The sequence below is a fragment of the Lontra canadensis genome, unplaced genomic scaffold (assembly GCF_010015895.1).
Source record: "Lontra canadensis isolate GAN:19392208 unplaced genomic scaffold, GSC_riverotter_1.0 scaffold8, whole genome shotgun sequence".
Lineage (NCBI taxonomy): Eukaryota > Metazoa > Chordata > Mammalia > Carnivora > Mustelidae > Lontra > Lontra canadensis.
In genome coordinates, this window is record NW_022631002.1 from 27760327 (window position 1) to 27777611 (window position 17285).

At 39.9% G+C, this 17285-nt stretch overlaps 1 protein-coding gene across 1 annotated transcript in view; it reads right to left on the reverse strand.

Moving 5' to 3' along the window:
- The window catches only part of LPCAT2 (lysophosphatidylcholine acyltransferase 2), a 65985-nt gene extending 49386 nt beyond the window's left edge, over positions 1–16599 (reverse strand). The window contains exons 1-4 of the mRNA XM_032854448.1: positions 16379–16599; positions 5565–5704; positions 2564–2781; positions 875–987 (exon numbers count right to left, since the gene is read on the reverse strand). Of these exons, the coding sequence (XP_032710339.1) occupies positions 875–987; positions 2564–2781; positions 5565–5704; positions 16379–16549 (642 nt within the window). The 5' untranslated portion in view covers positions 16550–16599. The remainder of the gene's footprint in view (positions 1–874; positions 988–2563; positions 2782–5564; positions 5705–16378) is intronic.
- Between the last annotated feature and the right edge of the window lie 686 nt (positions 16600–17285).

Consider the following 17285-nt stretch of genomic DNA (forward strand, 5'->3'; position numbering starts at 1 on the left):
GAGAGGCAGGCAGAGAGAGAGGAAGAAGCAGGCTCCCTGCTGAGCAGAGAGCCCGATGCGGGACTCATCCCAGGATCCTGGGATCATAACCTGAGCCGAAGGCAGAGGCTTTAACCCACTGAGCCACCCAGGCGCCCATTCCTGGTCACTTTTTAAAAATCATTCCTCACATGCCCTGGTTTCTAAACCTCCTGGTGGGTTTAGCAACCCACATATTCCTCTTGGTGTTTTAACATCTACTCATCATCATGGGTGGCCAGATCACTGCAGATCATGAGTCCTGCTAGAGTCCCCTGCTTATACCCAGGACAAGGTAGAGCGATACTGACCAGAATTACCCAGGAGGCTTCCTTTATCCAGAAAATATTGCCCGCCCCCCACCAACTTTAAAAGGCATTCTAGGTGATAGGGTTAGTAAGATAGTCTGAAAGTCTGAAAAAGTTCTATAAGTGATTCTGATGTACCCCCTGAAGTGAAAAGCCCTGCCTAAATAAACTTTGGACAAGATTAAGATGATAATCGCTTTAAAAAAATAAATAAATAAACCTACCATATTTTTGAGTAGAATTGAGCTTTGATATTTTGTTTTTAAGATAATAAATAAATTCAGAGGTAGAGAATTACTTTTTATGACATAAAGTAAAAATTGTTTTGAAGAGTTTGGAAGGTAAGAGAGAATGATATATTTAATCCCATGGAGTTTCTCACAGGAAAGAGGACTTTTTAATACTCACTCATTTGTTCTGTTTCTATTATGCTGAAGACACCCAGCACGGGTGTCCCCAGACGCTGCCATCTGTGGGTCCAAATGATTTACACATATGCAGTAAGTAAACTCGCAATATATCTAAACGGACATTTCCTGTGTTTTTACCTGTGGCCACTGCCCTCCTGATGTTGCTCGCCTTACTATTTCATTTATTGTGTTTTTTCGAGAGTCTGGATCCACCCGGGACACCAGCACTGGCTGCAGAGCTCGTAACAGTCCTTTAAGACAAACAAAAGGTCAGAGCCAAGTCATTTTTTTTTTTTTTTTTTTGGCTAAAGCTACCACAGCAATGATACTGGATAAATCATAAAACAATTTTTATGTAAAGTTAAAATATAGCAAATCAAAGAGAACTTAAAAAAAATCTGCTTTAATTCACAGCTTATAAGAAGGGTTGGTTTTTTTTTGTTTGTTTGTTTTTATACGTACAGGATTTCATTGATATAACAGAAGTTAGCAGCAAGAATATGAAAGGAAACAAATGCAGTTTTCTCCCTGAAGGTCTTCTTCCTCAACTGACAATCAACCTTTGGAATATATACTACAAGATTATCTTGTTTTATTTTAGGAATAGCCTGACAACTGATTTTGTGAATTCAGAGTACACACGGATAAGGAGCAATTATTAATTTTATTAACATTTTCAGCACGCCAGTCTTCTAAGTGGGGAGCTTTCTCATACATGCATAATAAACCTCAGTTTACTGAAAATCTTTTTTTTTTTAACGTGTTTATTTATTTATTTATTTGACACAGAGAGAGAGACAGTGAGAGAGGGGACACAAGCAGGGGGAGTGGGAGAGAGAGAAGTAGGCTTCCCAATGAGCAGGGCATCCAATGCGGGGCTTGATTCCAGGACCCAGGACCCCAGGATCACAGCATGAGCTGAAGCCAGATGCTTAAAGACTGAGCCACTCAAGTGCCCCAATTTATTGAAAATCTACTGTTAAATAGTTTTTCATGAAAATGCCATATTATACAAAGCAAGGTGGTTACACTGGAAAAAAAAGAGAGAGAGAGAGAGAGAGAGGGGGAGAGAAGAGAGAGAAAGAGTGTGTATGTGTGTTTTTCTTAGCTGAGTGACAAAGTAGCAGGAACTATGCTATTTCTCCAGGGTGCCAAGGTAACATCAGGCAAATTCCACATCCACTCTCTCACCACTGGATGCTTGCAATAACCTTGGGACAACTGGGAGCGGTTGCTTAGAGACCTGCACCCTAGGGAGGGACCAAAGCATCTGGTGGGATACACATCTCACTGACTTCATTATTTTTTATGGCAGGAGGCACTTATCGTTCCACATCATAATTTTCAAAGAGTTTCACGTTGGTCCCTCATGGAGACTCTGGGGCAATAATAAGAAAACAGAGTTAGGAGGAAAGACTTCATGTGTCTATCAGCCTAATACCCCAAAGAGAAATTCGTGAAATAGCAAGTAACCAGTGTTTTCACAAATTCTTCAGTTACATTCTCTCTCTTGAAAAATCAAGCATGTTTGGGACTTGAAAGCTGGTCTTTCTAGCTAGGTATACAAACACTAAGCAGTGATAGTATGGTGACAAAAATAAGAATTTGAAAGAATTCTAAGGGTACAGACAGGGAGGTCTCTAACCTTTACCATAAATTCCTTCCTTCCATATAGTTCCTCACTAGAAGTAAGGAAATAGTTTTGAAGTATTTCATTATTTGAGAGTTTTTAAAAAGCCCACTGATAAACGATAGTTTGTTGTTTTTTTTTTTTTTTAAGGCGAACCATGAGCATGAAAATATCTATGTTGTCTTACAAGTACTTACTGCCGATCAGAGGAACCTGTGCATTCTCGTTTCGAGAGACCATCGAGGGCAACCCGGCTACGACACAGGCGATCCCATCAAAGAATGTGGAATGGGGGGCAGCGACAAAAATCGGGGCCTCTGTGGGTCTCGCCACCTTTCCCTTCACAGTAACTATGAACCCCATTGAAAAGAACATGGCATGACCCAGAATCTTCAAAACTGGTTGACTGATTTTCCTTTGGAAAGAAATACAAAAAAAGAAAGAAAGAAAGAAAGAAAGAAAGAAAGAAAGAAAAGACAAGACACAATTAGTCTTGCTAATCTCAGCTAACAGCAGGGCTTTGCTCTAAAACACAACACAAAAACCCAAACGTGTCAGAATACTTCATTTAAAAATATGAGCTAAGAATAGCTCGCAGTTATATGAAACATTCTTTCTGCCAGGCACTATTCGAAGGACTTTAGATTTCTTTAATCCTCAGCCCAATTTTATGAAATGGGTATTATTTATTAGCACCCTTATTTTGCAGCTGGGAAACTGAGGCAGAGAGAAGCGAAATTTCCCAAGGATGTATGGCTAATAAGTGACTCCACTGACAACACACATCCCCCAGTGAGAAACCCACGTGAGTACAGTCCTTCAGAGCAGACACCTTGGGAACGTACATTTGGGTAATAAAGATGCCACTATCTCCCCCAAAGACTTTTGGAACTCTCATGCTGAATCTGTCCTCGGAGTAATTTTATTTTTAAAGCCTTATTACCTAGACCATTATAATTCTTAGACATCATCAAATATTTTAAAAGGTAAATTCGCCATCTCAATTCCTTGGAACATAGATGCACTTAATTTCAGATATCGAACTGCTTCCTTTTTAAAAAGAATTTCTGTCGTTAGAAAATAATTCATCGAACTTGCCCAGGTGACCTGCGCTGGACACAGGAGACAAATAAGACCCAGTCCCGGTCCTTGAGAAGCTCAACTGAGCAGGGAGACAAAAACCCACTTCTAGAAATGCAAACACAGAATAGGCATCTGAGGTTGTGAATAAGCATACAGCTTTTCAGGGAAAGCAAATTGTGTGTATTTCCCATAAGACATCATATGGGAGCCTTAAAAAATAGGCTTCCTGTCTAACTCTCAACAGTCTTGTCAAATGCAGTGAGGGGCTAGGAAGGTCACTGAGGAAGTTTCTCTATAAGGAGAAAGTAAGACACAGAGAACCAAAGCACTTTTCCAGAGGGCATGGGGAAATGACTGTATCTCTCCTTCTCAGCCTTTCCAGTTCAGATGTCCATTTACCTAAGAAAAAAAGCTCGCCCCATTAACCGAATCTCCACACCTCCTAGTTTTGATTTACAGCGGTGTAAATTCTGACAATTGCATTCTAAAATATCCCATGTTCAAAGCTATTGGACACTTCCAATCAAATGATTTCAAAAAGGCTACAAGTTGGGTGCTGCATAATTAACGTCAATGTTACCCGTTTGAGAATAAGTAGAGATACTTGCTTAATTGGCAAAAATAGAACTTTTTTTCCCCCTAACATTTATTAAATCTGTTTTCTGTATTCTTGGACTATTCCCTCTGTCATTATAGGGCTCCATAAGCCATCAATGATAGAAACCAAAGGGGTAATTGAAAGGGATGAGCACATCATGGAAAAAACAAAAAACAAAAAACAAAACCCAAAAAACGAACCTCTCATAAAGTAATTTTTTTTTTTTTTTTTTTAGTGACATACAACCTTGAGCTCTAAAACAAAGCAGTGAAATTTTCAAGGATTGAGGTGGTATTAGTTCTCTGGGGACACTGCCAGCCTTGGATTCACTTCTGCTTCAAACCAGCCTTGGGCTGAATGTTGACATTTATTTACTAGAACATGAACTGGACGGTGAATTGCATATTTTTAAAAGTTTCTAGACAGTGGTTTTCAAAAATTTTTGGAGGACATTCTCCTTTGAGATTTGGATGGAAGGAATGGACCCTGCGTGCAAAGAAAAAAATGTGCACAATTTTAGAAAGTTCAACTGTGCCCTAAAACTCAGGGATGGCTTCCCATTCCAAGGAAATGCACATTTTTTTTAAATTTTATTTATTTGACAGAGATCACAAGTAGGCAGAGAGGCAGGCAGAGAGAGGAGGGAGCGCTTCCCATTCCAAGGAAATGCACATTTTTTTTAAAAATTTTATTTATTTGACAGAGATCACAAGTAGGCAGAGAGGCAGGCAGAGAGAGTTCCGAGGAAGCAGGCTCCCTGCTGAGCAGAGAGCCAGATGCGGGACTCGATCCCAGAACACGGGATCATGAGCTGAGCCAAAGGCAGAGGCTTTAACCCACTGAGCCACCCAGGTGCCCCGAGGAAATGCACATTTTAAAAGGCTTCACTCTCAGGATAAACCTAAGGCAACAAGTTGACTCTGCCCCAGGGGAGTGAACTTTGACCAGTAACTTTGTCAATTTGTGATAAATCTATTCTCTAACACCCCCCTAATGAGATAATGCTCGAGAAGCAGTTCCATTCTGCTTCTACGCTGTTTTAAAAAGCTAGGCTCTACTGATTAAGAATTAAACTGTGATTAATAATAATCACTGAAGTATTCAATACACTGTAACTGACCTGCCTAATTATGCCACTGCAGAAAATACGTAGTTACTATGGAGGGACAAAAGCAAATGTCAAGACTGAGGGAGAGCAGAAGAAAGGTACTTTTCAGCTGTAGTAGTTTCAAGCCTACTACCTGGGTCTTCCAGAACAAGGGATCTATCACTTTTCGGCAATAACTCAGAAAACAATATTTTAATACTAGGAAATTAGAGCTTCACCAGATTATCCTGAGGTGCTCAGGAAGCAATTTCTCCAAACGATGAATTAATAACCGTTTCATCTGAGAAATGGGAAATAAATGGTGACTATTGTGTTGGCATCAGCAGCTAAAGCTATCGATCAATGACTGAACTATGGTAAACTCTTCTTTATTTGATTTACCTAACATTTAGATATTATTCTTTCTTACCTCCTCCAACCAGTTATTGGATGGGTCAGCTTTTCGGGACAGCATGCAGTTGAAATGGCGGCAAATGGCCAGGCGAGTAATACAATTAATGCGACCAACAAGGCACGGATTGGAAGCAGGATAATTCCAAGAAAGAAAATCTGAAAGCACAAAGTTAAAAAAAAAAAAGTAGATGAAGGGACAGAAGGCTATCAACCAGAAACACAGAAGAGCAAAGTTTTGTGTCATTCATGTGTTCATTGAAGGATGAATTGAATATTACCCCACACCAGACATGAATCTCAGCTCAAAGAAAAATAATGTACTATATCCTGCTGTACACCACATACAATATAGCAAAAGCAACAGTGAAGAAAACCAGGTACTATAAGAACACCTGATCTGTTTATTAAGGAAAGTGACTAGAGGATGTTGGGGAAACGCAGTATCTCACTACGCAGATCATACTTACTAAGAAGCAACACCAGGGTTTGAACCCAGCTTGGTTACAAAGCCTTTGCTCTTAATCCTATACCATATTGACTTTTTTTTTCTAAAAGATTTAAAAAATTTATTTGTCAGAGAGAGGGAGAGAGAGAGAGCACACACACGCAGGGGGAGCGGCAGAGGCAGAAGGAAAAGCAGGCTCCCTGCTGAGCAAGGGCCCAATGCGGGACTCAATCCCAGGACCCTGGGATCATGACCTGAGCCAAAGACAGATGCTTAATTGACTGAGCCACCCAGGCGTCCCACCATATTGACTTTTTTCATGCATGCTAAATCATCCTTCTATTAGCCAACCACACTATTCAAACAGCGCTGTCCTTCTGCTTTTCCTGGCCCTTAATGTGAATCTGGACATCACCAGATAATTTATGAACACCAAAATGATCCTACTTTTCTGTCAGATGATTTACCATCTAATTTGATCTCTGTCAAATTATGTGTGTGCATGTGTGCGTGTTTGAAGTCAAAATTACATACAAGGAAATGCACAGCTCTTCAGTAGATAGTTTAGTGAGTTTTGATAAATGTGTACTCTTGTACCTACCACCACTGCAATCAAGACACAGACGATGTCTGCCCTCCAGTCATCTTGGGCTTCTTCCTACCCTCTTAGGCAACCGATATGAGATTTCTATCACCAGAGATTAGTTTTGTCTGTTCTTGAACATCACACAAATGAATCATACATTATCCATTTGTCTGTTCTTGAACATCATACAAATGAATCATACATTATCCATTCTTACGTGTCTAAGCTTCTCTCGCTTAACATAATGTTTCTGCAATTCAACTATGTGATTTTGTAAATGAATAATTCATTATTTTTGATTGAAGAATTTTTGATTGCGTATGGGACAATTTATTTAGTCTTCTGTTGATCCATCTTTGGCTTGTTTCCAGTCGTGGGCTCTTATGACTGAAGCCCCTACGAACATTCCTGTACAAACCTTTTCATGGATATGTGTTTTCCTTTCTCATCCTGGGAGGGGAATTGCTGGGTTACAGACAGTTCAACTTGATAAGAAACTGCCAAAGTGCTCTCCACAGTGGTTGTAATAGTTCCAAGTGTTACTGGTAACATATGAGAATTTTGGTCACTTGCCAACATTTGGTCTTAGTATTCTTTTTTAAAAAATCAACTTTATCAAGGCACAATTTATCTCAAATTAAAATTAAACCTCTAAGGGTGCAGATTATGAGGGTTTTTTTTTTAAAGATTTTATTTATTTATTTATTTGACACAGAGAAAGAGAGATCACAAGTAGGCAGAGAGGCAGGCAGAGAGAGAGGGAGAAGCAGGCTCCCCGCTGAGCAGAGAGCCCGATGCAGGGCTCGATCCCAGGACCTTGAGACCGTGACCGGAGCTGAACGCAGAAGCTTAACCCTCTGAGCCACCCAAGCGCCCCAGATTATGAGTTCTTCAAATATATATCCCTAAGCAAACATCACGGCAGTCAAGATACAGAACAGTCTGATCACCCAAAAAAGGTTCTTTGTGCCCCTCAGCAGTCGGAACACCCTCCCTGGCCCTTGGCAGCTGGTGACAGGCTCCTTTTCACCCTAGTTTTGCCTGTTCTAGATTGCCATATAGAAATCACCCAGTAGGTATTCTTTTATGTCTGGCTTCTTTCCTTTCAAATCATTGAGATTCTCCCATGTCCTCATTATGTACCAGTAGCGAAGCCTTTTCAACAGCAGAGTTACTATTCCACCGTATGAATATACCAGGATTCATTTATCCATTCTTCTTTGTATGGACATTAAGCTGTTATGAATATAGCTCTCATGAACGTTAATGTTCAAGTCTCTGTGTGGACATAGATTTTGACTTCATCAGGAGTGAAACTGTTGGGTCAGGGTATGGTTAACTTTTTTTTTTTTTTTAAGATTTTATTTATTTGAGAGAGAGAGAGAGAGCATGAGCAGGGGGAGAGGCAGATGGAGAGAGCAGACTCTCCGCTGAGCAGGGAATCCTATGTGGGGCTCAATCCCAGCACCCTGGGATCATGACCTGAGCCGAAGGCAGATGCGTGATCAACTGAGCCACCCGGGCACCCCAGGGTATGATTAACTTTATAAGAAACTGCCCCATTGTTTTTCCAATGGTTGTATCATCTTACCTCACCAACAAAGTATGAAAAGTTTTTGTTGCTCCACGTCCTCATCAACATTTGGTGTTGTCAGTCTTTGTAGCCATTCATGTGGGTATAAAATAATATCTCATGTGGCCTTCATGCACATTTCCTTGATGAACAATGGGGTTGCACACATTCTTCGTGTGCTTATTGGTCACTCCCTTAACTCTTTATAAGTGTCTGTTCAAGTCTTTGGCCCATTTTTACAGGTTTGTTCATTGTTCCCTTATCAATTTGTAGGAGTTCTTTATATGTTCCACATACAAGACCTTTGTCATATATGTACTGAAATATTTTCTCCCAGTCCATGCCTTGCCTTTTCATTTTCTTTTTTTTTTTAAGATTTTATTTATTAATTTGACAAAGAGAGTTCACAAGTAGGCAGAGCAGCAGGCAGGTGCGGGGGGGAGGGGAGGCTCCCCACTGAGCAGAGAGCCTGATGCGGGGATCGATCCCAGGACCCTAGGATCATGACCTGAGCCGAAGGCAGAGGCTTAACCCACTGAGCCACCCAGGTGCCCCGCCTTTTCATTTTCTTAATGGTATCTTTTGATGAGAAGAATTTTAATTCTGACGTAGACTAATTTATCAATTTTTAGTTTTCTGTGTCATTTCTAAGAAATCTTTACTTACCTCCAGGTCATGATATTTTATATTCTCTTCTTCTAGAAGCTGTATGGTGTTAGCTTTTTTCAGTCTATGATCCATGTTAAATTACTTTCTGTGTGTGGTATGCGCTAGGGATCGAGGTTAGTTTTCATCCATAGCCTCTATCTGGTTGTCCCAACACCATTTGTTGAAAAGACTTGATAACGAATTTTCCTGACAACTTTATCAAAAATCAATCAAACACATATGTGTGGGCTCTCCATTATGTTTCATTGCTTGGTTCATCTACTCTTCTGTCTATACCCCATTCTCTCAACTCTGCAGTTTTTTAATTTTTTTTTAATAAGTCTTGAAATCAGGTACTGTGTTCTGCAGTGTTTTCTTCTTCAAACTTTTTTTGGGCTACTCTAGTTCCTTTGCATTTTCACATATATTTCAGAATTAATTTGTCAGTTTCTACCCAAACAAAAAAGTCTATTGGGACTTTTGTTAGGGTTTCAGTGAACCTATAGGTCAATTTGGGAGGAATTATCACCATGATAATATTGACTCTTCCAATTTACAAACATAACACATCTCTCAAGTTATATAAAGTTTCATTAATTCCTCGCAACAGTGTTTTGTTGTTTTCAATGGTTTTGGTTAAATATATTCCCAATTGTTTAATGTTATTTTATTGCTATTATAAACAAGATAATTTAATTTTACATGGCAATTGTTTGCTACTAGTATATAGACATGTAACTGATTTTAAGTTTTAATCTTATGTCCTACAACCTAGCCAAGTTCAGTCACTAGTTCTAGCTGTTAGCCACTTTGTAGGTTCTTTAGAATGTTCTACATACACAAACATGATATCTGTGAAATAAATAGAATTTTTCCTTTCTTTTTGTATTTTTAATTTTTTAAAATTTTATTTTAAATTCTAGTTAGGGGAACATTACAGTGTCCTCCTAGTTTCAGATGTGCAATATAGTGATTCAACAATTCCATACATCACCCAGTGCTCATCAGGAAGAGTGCCTTCCTTACTCCCCATCACCTATCTTACCAATCCCCCCACCCACTTCACCTTTGGTAACAACTATCAGTTTGTTCTCTATGGTTCTGAGTCTGTTTCTCAGTTTGTCTCTCTCTTTTCCCCTTTGCTTATTTTGTTATTTGTCTGTTTCTTAAATTCCACATATGAGAGAAATCATAAGGTATTTGATTTTCTCTGAGTGAGAAAATTCACTTTCTTTTCTCATCTCTCCGTCTTGTAATTCTTCTCTTATTTCATTGCACTGGCTAGGACCCCCAGTTTAATGTTGAACAGAAGTGTAGCCCTTTCTTATATTTTTTCAGATGCTGTTATCAAGGTAATGCTAGCCACATATTTTTTACACACTGTCTTCATTTTCATTCATCTCAAAGTATTTACAAATATTTCTTATGATTTCTTCTTTGAATCACTGATTATTTAGCAGTACTTTAATTTCCAATTATTTGTGAATTTCCTAAATTTTTTATTTTTTTAAAGATTTTATTTATTTATTTGATAGACAGAGATCACAGGTAGGCAGAGAGGCAGGCAGAGAGAGAGGAGGAAGCAGGCCCCCTGCCAAGCAGAGAGCCCCATGTGGGGCCTGATCCCAGGACCCCGGGCTCATGACCTGAGCCGAAGGCAGAGGCTTTAACCCACTGAGCCACCCAGGTGTCCCAATTTCTTATTTTTTCCTAATTGCAATCCATTGTGGTTGGATGACATACATTATATTATTGTAATCCTCCTACATTTATTGAAACCTGTTTTATAGCCTACTATAATTGTCTTAGAGAATATTCCTTGGGCACTTGAGAAAATGTGTTTTCTGCTATTGCTGGATGGACTGCTCTCTTTATATATTTCTTAGTTGAGTGTTGTTCAAGACTTTTTCTTGTTTATATTTTGTTTCATTATTCTACCACTACTCACAGTGGGGAACTGAAGTCTCTACTATTGTTGAATTGTGTATTTTCTGCTTCAATTTGTTTTGCTTTGTGCATTTGGTGCTCTGTTGTTAGGTGCATATATGGTTCTAATTGTTTTCTTGATGATGTAACCCTTTTATCATTATAACGTGTCTTCCTTTATCTCTAGTAACAATGTCTGTCTTAAGGTCTTTTTTATTTAATATTAATATGGCCCCTCCAGTTCTCTCTTGGTTATTGTTTGCATGGTGTATCTTTTCTATTCTTTTACTTTCAACCTATTTGGGTCTTTGAATCTGAAGTGTGTCTTTTTATATAGTATAGAGTTGGATTGTATATTTTTATCAATTCTTCCATCTCTTAGTTCCATTTATATTTAATGTAATTACTGGTAAGATTTACATCTGCTCTTTTGCTACTTGCTTTCTACATATCTATGTCTTTTTCATTTCTCTATTTCTCCATTATTACCTTCTTTTATGTTAAGTAATATTTTCTAGTGTACCATCTTAATTCCCTTGTCACTTCTTTTAAAATTAATTTTCTTAGTGGTTGCCCTAAGTGTTCCCAACTTCATTTACAGTAACCTAGCTTGGATTAATACCAACTTAATTATAATAGGATATAAAAATTGTGCTCTAATAGCTCAACTCTATTTCCTCCTTCCTCCTGTTTGCTAATTTTGTCATATAAATTACATCTTATACATTGTATATCTATCAACATGGATTTCTAAACATTGCTTTGTGTAATTGTCTTTTTAAAAAAGATTTATTTATTTTAGAGAGAGAGCATATGTGTGCACATGAGTCAGGGGAGGGGCAGAGGGAGAGGAGAGAAGCAGATTCCCCACTGAGTGTGGAGCCTAATACAGTACTTGATCCCAGAATCCTGAGATCATGGCCTGAGCTGAAATCAAGAGTTGGACGCTTAACTGACTGAGCCACCTAGGTGCCCTATGTAGTTGTCCTTTAAATCATGGAAGACAGGGGTGCCTGGGTGGTTCAGTGGGTTAAAGCCTCTGCCTTCAGCTTGGGTCATGATCCCAGGTTCCTGGGATCGAGCCCCGCATCGGGCTCTCTGCTCAGTGGGGAGCCTTATTCCCCCTCTCTTTCTGCCTACTTGTGATCTCTGTCTGTCAAATAAATAAATTAATTAATTTTAAAAAAGATCACATAGAAGACAAAACATTTACAAATAAAAATTATATTTATGGTGTTTTTTTTATTTATACATGTAGTTATCTTTACCAGTATTTTAATTTCTTCATGTGGATTGGAGTTACTCTCTAGTGTCATTTCAACCAAAGGTCTCCCTGCAGTATCTCTTTCAGAGCGTGTGTACCAGTGACAAATTCTGTTTTTGTTCATTTCTCCTCTATTTTTGAAGGATAGTTTTTCTGACTATATAAATTCTGGGTGACAATATTCTACTTTCAGCACTTTGAGTATATCATCCTATTGCCTTCTAGCCTCCATGGTTCCTGATGAACAATCAGACATCACTCTTATTCAGGATCCCTTTCTGTATGATGAATTACTTCTCTCTTTCTGCTTTCAAGAGTCTCTTTCTTTCTTTGCCTTTTAACAGTTTGATTATGATATGTATAGATACGGATATCTTTGAGTTTATTATACTTAGAAGTCATTGAACTTTTTGAATGTGTTAATATTTTTCACTAAATTTGGCAAGTTTTCAGCCATTTTTTCTTCAAAAATTCTTTGCCTCCTTCTGTGGCTCCCATTCTGCTTATGTTGATACACTTGATAATATCTTACAGGTCTCTGAGGTTCTGTTCACTTTTCTTCAACCTTTTTTCTTTTTGTTCCTCAGATCAATTAATCTCAATTGAACTATCTTTAAATTTGCTGATTCTTCTGTTTGCTCAAGTCTGCTGTTGAGTCCCTCTAGTGAATTTTTCATTTCAGTTATTGTACTTCTTTTCGGTTCTTTTAAAAATAATTTAAATAATTTCTATCTCTACTGATCATCTCTATTTGGTGATTCACTGTCTCATATTTTCCTTTGGTTCTTTTCACATTTTTTTCCTTTAGTTATTTGAACATATTTAAAATAGCTGACTTAAAAGTTTTTGGATAGTAGGTCCAACATCTGGGATCCCTTGGAGATAGTTTTATTGACTGCTATTGTGGGACATACTTTATTGTTTGTTGCATATTTTGTAAATTTTTTTGTTGAAAACCAAACATTTTAAATAATGTAACAACTCTGAAAATCAGATTCTCTTCCATCACCAAGGTGCGTTGTTATTGCTATCTGTTGTTGTTATTTGCTTGTTCAGTAACTGTTATGATGTAATTCTATAAAGGATGTATTCTTTGTCATGTGTCCTGTGTGGTTACTGAAGTCTCTGGCCAATTAGTTTGGGAGTCAGCCAATATTAGATAAGATTTCCTTCAGTGCCTGGAATCAGTAAGTTCCTCAATGTTTGTGAAGAGTCTCTGTGCACATGTTGGAACACACCTTCAACACACAGCCAAGTGGAAGTCCACAGCTCTGCCTTAGCTTTTACCTCCTCTTTGTACAAAGCTTGATGGTTAGCTAGAGATGAGAGCTTAGGATAGTCTCTGTTGTTGTTGTTATCAGGTCACGTGCATAGCCCTGGGAATACACACAGACCTATACAGGCAGATACCCTTCTAGATTCCCATGAATATGTCAAACCCCTATGGGCATCTCATTCCCTTGCTTCTTCTTGCAAGCTGTTTGGTTAGGCCTATTGTTTGCTCCAATCATTAGTCACTGCCTCAGGTAGCTGTCACGTTAAGCAATTGCCTCTGATTGTTTTGGCAAACACCCCCAGAGAAAAGACTGCAGCGGGTGACCTCCAAGGCAGGTCAAATAAGCCTTGCAAATAGCCTTGCAAAAGACCTAGAAATAATCTTTACTGCAAGAAAGGACCATAGCATAGATCCTGAAGATAGAGTTAGAATGAGGTTATAGTATATTCACATAAGCTAACTCACATTCAAAATGTGAATGAGCACCTTAATTAAGTTGTCAAATATTGGGCTAATTTTTTTGTGTGCCATTTCCAGATCTGCAACAAATAATAGTATTTAACAGTAAATAAACCAACTTTGATTAACTCTTTGACAAAACAAGAGGATTCCCCATCATATTCCCATTTGGTAATGCATCATCTTTGGAGGGAGGCCTTCTTTCAACACTCTATTAATGTAATCTTCTTCTCTGGATTTTCTTCATAGGCAGAGTTCTTGTTTCTCTTGTCCACTGCTATATCTCCAGAAATTAGCATTATGCCTGGTACACAATGATATTTAACAAATACTTTTGGTATGATAAATGACACACAACTACTACGAAACACTTATTTCAATTCCATATTCTAAGGAAATGAAAGCTAGGCTACTTGTTTCCATGCCACTAAGCAGCAGGACCTTAAATTGTAAAAAAGAGAAGGGGAAGGGCAAAGCTAAGTCCTACAATGAGATACAAAAGTGACAACAGCCCTTAAGCAAGATATTGATCATTATTCAAGATTAAATTTAGTCTGAATTGATCATAGTAAGTCATACTTAAGTGAAAGCACATCGATCTTTTAAACTTGATAATACAGACAATACTGTTTTTCAATCATGTCTGATTAAATCTTCCCTTTGCCTAGACTGTTCAAGCCATTGTTGTAGCCATCTCTGGTCTACATTTTTAATTAAAAACAAAACAACACAAAACAAAAAAACCTAGACCTATTCAATTCCATTTAATACAAATTGTAAATTTTAAATACAGTATTAAGATTTGTAGGCAACATAGTATAGCATAACTATCAATATTAAAATCACCAAACAGTCCAGATTCTTTCACACATTTTCTCACTTAATTTTAACCCTTCTTTGGTGTAAGACTATTTCAATTTAATAAATAAGAAAAGTGAAGTTCAAAGAAGTTAAGTGACTTGGCCAAAGTCATATAACGAACTGATAAACGGCACAGCCTGAGCAGGTTTCCTGACTTAAGACTAGTGATCTTTCCATTATACTACAGCTCTCGTAGAGCTATGCCAAAGTGCTCTCCGAATAGTAATAGGCCATGCTATTAAAAAAAAAAAAAAAAAGAAAAGAAAAATAAAAGAAAACCAACACCAACAATTAGTCTCTTTATAAATATACCACTTTGGTCCTCTCTCCAAAATATGAAGCCAAATAGACATATTTACATTTAAGAATGACTACTTTGACCAAATCAGACTAAAATTAATCTTGAGTGATAGTCCATGTATTTAGAAATGTTTCAGAAGTTTTAAGATACAAAGGGGGGCATCTGTCCATTTAAAGACATGAAGATTAAATTTTTAAACATTTAGTTTCTTTACAAAGAGGTATTACTACATTATCTTCCTCTTCCTCTCACACCCTTCTGCAACAGACACCCATTTGCCATTACTCTTACCCACTGCAGGGGACAAGTCTCAGTGCATATAAGTGGGCTATGCAAAAATAACACGATTTCCAATCTGAAGTAAAGAAATACGTGAGATGGACAGGAAAACATCAAAACCTCTTTTTTCATGCAGAGCACACAGGACAAACGTAGCTTGCACGCTCTATCTTGTTCTTTGATCGCTAACTGCACCAAAGAGGAAGTCCACAGACCGAATTGTAACTGCTAATGGTAAAAGAGCGTTTTACAAGAAAAAGGAAAGAAAAGGAAACTTCCTTTTTGTATTCAGCAGTTTTTAACAGTGGAAGAAAGTTTGGAGAAGTGTTGAATCTAGAAGCGTTTGAGTGAAGACTGATTCAGGACCGAATCAGTGTGAAGACTTCTGAACACCTTAAGTTGACCCACATTATCCCTTTTCCTAGACTCTGATTTCCTATCTTTGCTGCTCCTTCTCAGCTAGATCATCCCAGCCTTACTTGTTCTAATTCCAGACCTGGGTTCTCTGCCTTCTCCTTCACTCTTCACCTCCTAGACTGACTCCACTCCTTTCCTAAGGTAGAAGGGAAAAAAAAAAAAAAAAGGAAAGAAAGAAAATACTTTCCCAAGCCCACTCTCCTGTAGATTGCCCAGCCCTCCACTCTAACAAACGCAAGTTGAAGCTCTTGTCACAGACTGATCTCCCTTCTCGGCATGGAATGTCTCCTCTGCCACTGGCTCAGCTTTCTCCTGTTTAGGTCCTGCCTCTCAGACCCACATATTCTTTGCATTTTCTCCTCTCACACACCCTCGGACCATCCTCCAAGTGCCCTCAATTCTCATACGCACATCTCTGCCCCTTCCAGACTTATGGTCTCTTCAAAAGCCTTCACCTTGCAGAACCACATCTCTTTATCCCGCAGGGCCTTTGCTTCCCAGACTTGCGCCCCCCACCCCTGATACTTCCCCACCATATCCACACTCCCCTCAGACAACAGCTCCCCTCCGATCCAGGCCCCTCCCCGGGATCTGCCTCCTCTCTCAGACCCACATCCCTCACCTCTCTCACCTGGCTCCGCCTCCCCTCTCAGATCCGCACCCCTCCCCTGGATCTGCCTCCTCTTTCAGACCCACATCCCTCTTCGGATCGGCCTCCTCTTTCGGTCCCACATCTCTCACCTGCGTCTGCCTCCACCGTCAGACCCACGCCCCTCCCCTGGCCCACGCTCTCACCTGGAGACACCTCGCGGCTCCCATCCGCGTCTGCTGCACGAAAGGGTTGGGCACAGGCGGCGGGAAGAAGGACGCCTGGCGGGGCACCATAGGCGGCCGCAGCCCGGCTTTCCCCATGCCCGCGCCCGGCACGGTGGCTGCCACCGCCGCCGCCTCCGCACACTGGCTCATGGCCCAGTCGGGCCGTCGGACCGGACCCAGCAACGGATGCGAAACACGGGAGTAAGTTCCCCGGGAGACCCAGGGGAAGCTTCTCCGTAGTCCCTGCCCGCGGCGCTGCTGCGGGCGCTCCGCGCAAGCGCGAGTCACCTAGACACAGTCCGGTCTCGCTCCACCCTTCTGACTCCTTACGCTCCGGCCCTGGCTCCACCCTCTGAGCGCTAGCCACACCCCTTAAGGTATGGGCTCTTCCTCTTTGGTCATATAGCTCCGCCCCCTGGAGGTGACTTTCTCCCTCAGAGCAGGGCACCCCCAATGACAGTTTAGGCAGAGTTCTCTGCTTGAGGGTCATGCCCACCTGGAGTACCAATCTCTTTTCCGGGCTCTGTGGCTGACCTTGGCTAAATCGATGTCTCCATGAGCCTCAGTTGGCCCCTTCTGTAAAATGGGGATATACGGAACTCAGATTTACAGTTGAAAGAGACTTGACAACGGAGAGATTGGTACCTGGGGTGGAATCTTCCCCTCAAAACATGGACTGACCCTGGGAGATGGCTGTCCAAAGAAAAACTGAGCTTTCCCAATGCTGTTACTAGAAAAAGGCAGAAACAACTCTTGCCTTCCACATTTGATGAGGAACCTGGCCCCGAAAAGGGAAACGATTTGGGTTGTGACTCCATTTCACCCTGAGGAAGTTCAGGGGCCTATCTGGACGTAGATGGATGGGGGGGGGCTGGGTAAGATAAGC